Genomic DNA, 5,945 nt, shown 5'->3' on the forward strand with positions numbered 1-5,945 from the left:
AGTTAATAATGGGAATATCCACAATTAATAATGAAAATATGCACACTTAATGGGAATATCAACAATTAATGATGAGAATATCAGCAATTAATGGGAATATCTACAATTAATGATGGGAATATCCACAATTAATGGGAATATCTACAATTAATGATGGGAATATCCACAGTTAATGGGAATATCTACAATTAATGATGGGAGTATCAACAATTAATAATGGGAATATCCACAATTAATGGGAATATCAACAGTTAATAATGGGAATATCCACAAATAATGATGGGAATATCCACAATTAATGATGGGAATATCAACAATTAATAATGGGAATATCCACAATTAATGGGAATATCCACAATTAATAATGGGAATATCCACAATTAATAATGAAAATATCCACAATTAGTGGGAATATCCACAATTAATGAATTTGGGATGGAAAAAGACCCCCAAAAAAGCGATTTTTGGTTTGTTTTGGTGGGAACTGTAACTGAAATGAAATAAATGAGGGATAAAATGATATCAAAGAGAAAAAAATATATATAAAAGAGAGATTAAATTGCATAAAAGAGAGATTAAATTATATAAATAAGAGATAAAATTTTATAAATCAGTGATAAAATGATGTCAATAAGAGATAAAATGTTTTAAGTGAGAGATAAAATGATATAAAAGAGAGATAAAATGGTTAAAAAGAGAGATAAAATTATAAAAAAGATAAATAAAATTATATAAAAGAGAGATAAAATGGTAAAAAAAGAGATCTAAAATGGTAAAAAAAGAGAAATAAAATGATATAAAAGAGAGATAAAATGATATAAAAGAGAAATAAAATTATATAAAAGAGAGATAAAATGATCCCAGGGTTATCCAAACGATATAAAAAATGATAGAAATTCCAATAGAAATGCTAAAAACTAATAAAATGATGGGAAATCCCATAAAAAAGGCGGATCCGTGGGATATTTCCTCGCTCCAGCGGATTCCGGGCTGGGAGGGGAAAATGGAATTTCATTTTTTTTCCCTCCGGGATGAATTCCAAGGGAAGATTTTAATGGATTCGGGCGATTCCATTTCCTCTCCCTCTGCGTTTTTTACGGCCGGGAGAATGAACGGATGTGGATTTTTATTTTGGGGGTTTGTTTTTCTTTGCGATGCGCCCGAGGGGACCAAAATTCCCGATTTTTTTTCCCACCCCCTTCCTCCTCCTCCTCCTCCTCCTCCTCTTTTCCAGGCACTGAGGCGGATTCGCTTTCAAATCCCTTTTATTGACTCGTTCACGGACACAACGCGCAGGGGAAGCGCCCGCGGCGCTCGCCGGGGCCACCGGGGATGGCGGGGAGAGACCCGGGGGCTACTGGGGCTACCGGGGCTACTGGGGCTACCGGGGCCACCGGGGCTACCGGGGGCACCGGGGCCACCGGAGCTATCGGGGCTACCGGGACCACCGGGGCTACCGGAGCTATCGGGGCTACCGGGACCACCGGGGCTACCGGGACCACCGGAGCTACCGGGGCCACTGGGGCTACCGGGGCTACGGGAACCACCGGGGCTACCGGGACCACTGGGGCCACTGGGGCTACCGGGACCACCAGGGCTACCGGAGCTACTGGGGCCACTGGGGCTAACGGGATCAGCGGGGCCACCAGGACTACCGGGGCCACCGGGGCTACCGGGGCCACCGGGGGCACCGGGACCACCGGGACCAGCAGGGCTACCGGGGCTACCTGCGCCACACACACTTGGCTACAAGGCTACTCTACCCAAAACACATCGAGGGGCCCCGCCGGGAGCGGGGAGGGCACCGGGGACGGGACCGGGGAGCCGCGGGGATGGGAGCGAGGAGCCCCGGGGATGGGAGCGGGGAGCCCCGGGGATGGGACGGGGGAGCCCCCGGAGCCTCAGCGGGGAGCGCGGAGCTGTCCCGGAGAGCGCGGTGCTGAACGGGGAGAGCGGCGGGGAGCCGGGAGAGGGGTGGGGGGATCCGGGAGCACCGGGATCCAGCGGGAGAGGGAGTGGGGGGATCCGGGAGCACCGGGATCCAGCGGGAGAGGGAGTGGAGGGATCCCGGAGCACCAGGAACCAGCGGAGAGCACCGGGGACCGGCGGGAGCGGGAGCCGCAGGGATCCGGGAGCACCGGGAACCAGCAGGAACTGGAATGGGGGGATCCGGGAGCAGCGGGATCGGGTGGGAACCGGAGTGGGGAGGAGCGGGGAGCAGATCCCGGGATCCATCGGGGATCCGGTAGCACCAAGAACCAGCGGGAACGGGAGTCGCAGGGATCCAGGAGCACCGGGAACCAGAGGGGAGCACCGGGGACCGGCGGGAACGGGAGTGGCGGGGATCCGGGAGCACCGGGATCCGGCGGGAACGGGAGTGGCGGGGATCCGGGAGCACCGGGATCCATCGAGGGATGGAAAAAACCGCCCGGGGGAGGCGGGGAGCGGGAATCTCGGCACCCAGCGGGGAACGAGGAGCAGCGCCCGGGAGCGGCGGGGACAGAGGAACCCCGGGATCCATCGGGGAGAGGGAAAAGCAGCCGGGAAAGAGGCCGGGATCGGGAATGTGGCACCCGCCGGGGAAAATTGGGATGAGTCGGAACGCGGTGGGGACACAGAGAGGAACAGCGGGGACAGAGCGGGGAGCGGCGGGGACAGCTCCGGGCTCATCGGGAACAGCTCCGGGATGGCGGGGACAGCTCCGGGCTCATCGGGAACAGCTCCGGGATGGCGGGGACAGCTCCGGGCTCATCGGGAACAGCTCCGGGATGGCGGGGACAGCTCCGGGCTCATCGGGAACAGCTCCGCGGCTCGACAGGAGAGAACCGGAGAGCAGAGGGGACTCACCGGGCACCGAGGAACCGCCGGGGGCTGAAGCGATTCCAGCAAGGAGAATTTGGGGCCGGGGAGGTTTTTGCTTTTTGCCGTTTTCTCGGGTTTTGTTTTGTTTTGTTTTGTTTTTCGTTTTCTGCCTGGGAGGGGAAAGCGAGCCCGGCGCGGGCGGGCGGCGGGGGGAGGAGGGGGAGCGGCAATCGTTGTTGTCGCCGAGCCGGTGCCCGAAATGGCAACGAAATCGTGGGAGGCTCATCCCGGCGGCACCGAAGCGTGCCCGGGGGCCGAGGGGCGAGGAGGAGGAGGAGGAGAGGCGGGGATGACGGCTCCGGTCGTTCCGAGAGGTTTTCCCCCGGGTGGGGAGCGGGGCCGGGGCTCGGGGGGGCGGGAGGGGGGCTCAGCGGGGCCGCTGCCGGTAGTTGCCGTTGATCTCCGGGGAGATGGTGACCGCCTCGGCGCCCAGGGGCAGCTTGTCGCTGTACTCGGAGCGCACCTCGAACTCCTCGGCGCCGCCCTTGGACTGCGACTCCGCCATGGAGCTGGCGGCCACGCTCTCCTCCCGCTCCAGCTCCGCCGCGCCTTCCCCCTCCCTCCCGCGCCGCCACCGCGCTCCTTCTTCATCTCCCTCCTCCTCCTCCTCCTCCTCCTCCTCGGCCTCGCCCGCCTCGCCGGCGTCGAAGTTCTTCTCGGACTCCAGGTAGGAGACGCGGGGGTCGAAGTCGGCGGCCATGCGCTTCTCCATCTGGTCGGGGTTCTGCGCCTTGACGATCAACTTGTAGGGCTTGGCCCGCAGCTTGGCGAGCAGGTGGCACCACGTGGCGCCCAGCAGCGGCAGCGTGGCCAGCAGCAGCAGGAAGATGGCCACCACCACGATGATGATGAGCGACGGGATCTCCTTCTTGGTGGTGAACACCACCTGCACCCGGCACTCCTCGCCCGGCGAGCTCAGGCACACCGAGTAGTTGGTGCCGGGGCTCAGGCCCTGGAACCAGTACGAGTTGACACCGGCCTCGATCTGCGACCACTGCAGCAGGGAGTGGCCCTGGCGGCCCTGCTGGCACAGGTAGAGCACGCCCAGGTGGCCCGAGCCGGGCTGGGTGGGCGTCAGCTGCACTCGGGCGTCGCGCTCGGCCACGTCCAGGGCGATGACGCCCAGCTCGAAGCTGTGCTGCTTGAAGTCGCCGCTGCGGTTGAAGGCGTGGTTGGAGATGTACTTGGTGTCTCCCGCCGAGGAGCCGCACTTCTCCTCCAGCCCCGGCGGCTCGGCGGGGACCCTGCCCTCAGGCTCCGGCCCCGCCGCCGGGGAGGGCCGGCTCTGCCGGGTGGGGCCCTGCGCCTTGCCGCTCTCCTCGGGGGTCAGCACGCTGTTTTTGGCCGCCTTGGCGCCGGTCTTTTTGTCTCCCTGCTGCGCCTTGCCGCCCAGCGGGTCCCTGCCGGCCGCCGCCGGGTATTTCTGCGCTCCCGCCACCGCCACGCTGAGCGAGGAGTGGTTGGTGCCCACCTCGTTGGTGGCCACGCAGGTGTAGGTGCCCTCCTCGCGCTTGCTCACCCGCGGGATCAGCAAGGTGCCGTTCTTGAAGGCCACGAAGCGCTCGGGCTCCGCCCGCGCCGCCTCCTTGGCCGCGCTCTCCGCTCCGCTCCCGCCCAGCTCCAGGCTCTGTCCGGCCGTGCGGATCTTCCAGCGCAGCTCGGGGGGCGGCGAGCCGCTGGCGGAGCAGTGCAGGCTCAGCGCGAAGCCGTCCGGCAGCTCGGCCGCCTCCAGGCTGGGCGAGGAGCTGATGCTGACGGCGGGCGCGGCGCAGCGCAGCTCGGGCAGCCTGGCCAGCGGCACCCCGCGGAGGCGCTCGGGCAGCGCGCAGGCGATGGATTCCTTCTCGGGGATGGAGATGAGCGTGCTCTCCATCCAGCGCTTCAGCCAGCGCAGCGCGCAGGAGCACTCGAAGGGGTTGTTGTAGATCTGCAGGTGCGACAGCGAGCCCAGCGAGTCGAAGATGCCCTCGGCCAGCGTGGCGAAGCGGTTGTTGTTGATGCGCAGCGAGCGCAGGTCCTTGAGCGTGCGGAAGGCGTCCGGCGGCACCGCGGCCATGCGGTTGTTGTTCATCTTGAGCAGCTGCAGCGCGCTGAGGTTGCGCAGGTCCCGCCAGGGGAACTCCACGATCTGGTTGTGGCTGATGTCCAGGTTCTTCAGCTGCACCAGCACGGCCAGCGCGCCGGGCTCGATGGCGGCGATCTCGTTGTGCGCCAGCCACAGCGAGCTCACCTGGGTCACCTCGGCGAAGGCGCCGCGGGGCAGAGAACTGATCTTGTTGGCCGAGAGGCTCAGCGTGGTCACGTTGGAGGGGAGCCCCGCGGGCACGGCCCGCAGCTCCTTGTAGGCGCAGTCGGCGAACTGGTGCGCGTACTTGTCCACGCAAGCGCAGGGCTCCGGGCACGCCCGGCCCGAGCCCAGCAGGGCCGCCAGCAGCAGCGCCAGCAGCGGGGCCATGTCCCCCTGGCAGGGGACAGCGCGAGGCTCAGCGCCGGCGCCGCCCGGCCCCGCCCGGCCGCGGGAGGTGGAGGCGGCGGGGCCGCGCCCCATTGTCTGTGCCCGGCTCCCCCCGGCTGCCGCCCGCTGCCTCCCGCTCATCCCCTCCTCGCCCGCCTCCGCCGCTTTCCGCCCCTTCCCGCCGGCTCTTCCCACCCTTCTCCACTCTCTGTTTCTCCGCTCGAGCAGGTTTTTCCCTATTCCCCCTTCCCAGACGGCTCTTCCCACCCTTCTCACTGTCTTTTTCTCGGCTCCAGCAGGTTTTTCCTTCCCTCTCCCCAGACGGCTCTTCTCGCCCTTCTCACTCTCTATTTCTCGGCTCGATCAGGTTCTTCTCTTCCCCCCCTTCCCAGCCGACTCTCCCCGCCCTTCTCACTCTCTGTTTCTCGGCTCGATCGGGTTTTTCTTTCCTCCTCCTTGGCAGGTTCTTCTCACCCTTCTCACTCGCTATTTCTCGGCTCGACCGGGTTTTTCCTTCCCTCTCCCCAGACGGTTCTTCTCGCCCTTCTCACTCTCTATTTCTCCGCTCGATCAGGTTTTCCTTCCCCCCTTTCCTAGCCGGCTCTCCTCACGCTTCTCACTCTCTTTT

The 5,945-nt window shown here is 61.7% G+C and overlaps 1 protein-coding gene across 1 annotated transcript; it reads right to left on the bottom strand.

The window, feature by feature from the left end:
- Positions 1 to 3,223: 3,223 nt before the first annotated feature.
- On the bottom strand, positions 3,224 to 5,563 carry LOC131583194 (immunoglobulin superfamily containing leucine-rich repeat protein 2-like). The gene has a single exon (XM_058847055.1). The coding sequence runs from the start codon at positions 5,456 to 5,458 to the stop codon at positions 3,230 to 3,232; it is 2,229 nt and encodes a 742-aa protein (XP_058703038.1). The 5' UTR covers positions 5,459 to 5,563; the 3' UTR covers positions 3,224 to 3,229.
- Between the last annotated feature and the right edge of the window lie 382 nt (positions 5,564 to 5,945).

The sequence above is a fragment of the Poecile atricapillus genome, chromosome 11 (assembly GCF_030490865.1).
Source record: "Poecile atricapillus isolate bPoeAtr1 chromosome 11, bPoeAtr1.hap1, whole genome shotgun sequence".
NCBI classification, from domain to species: Eukaryota; Metazoa; Chordata; class Aves; order Passeriformes; family Paridae; genus Poecile; species Poecile atricapillus.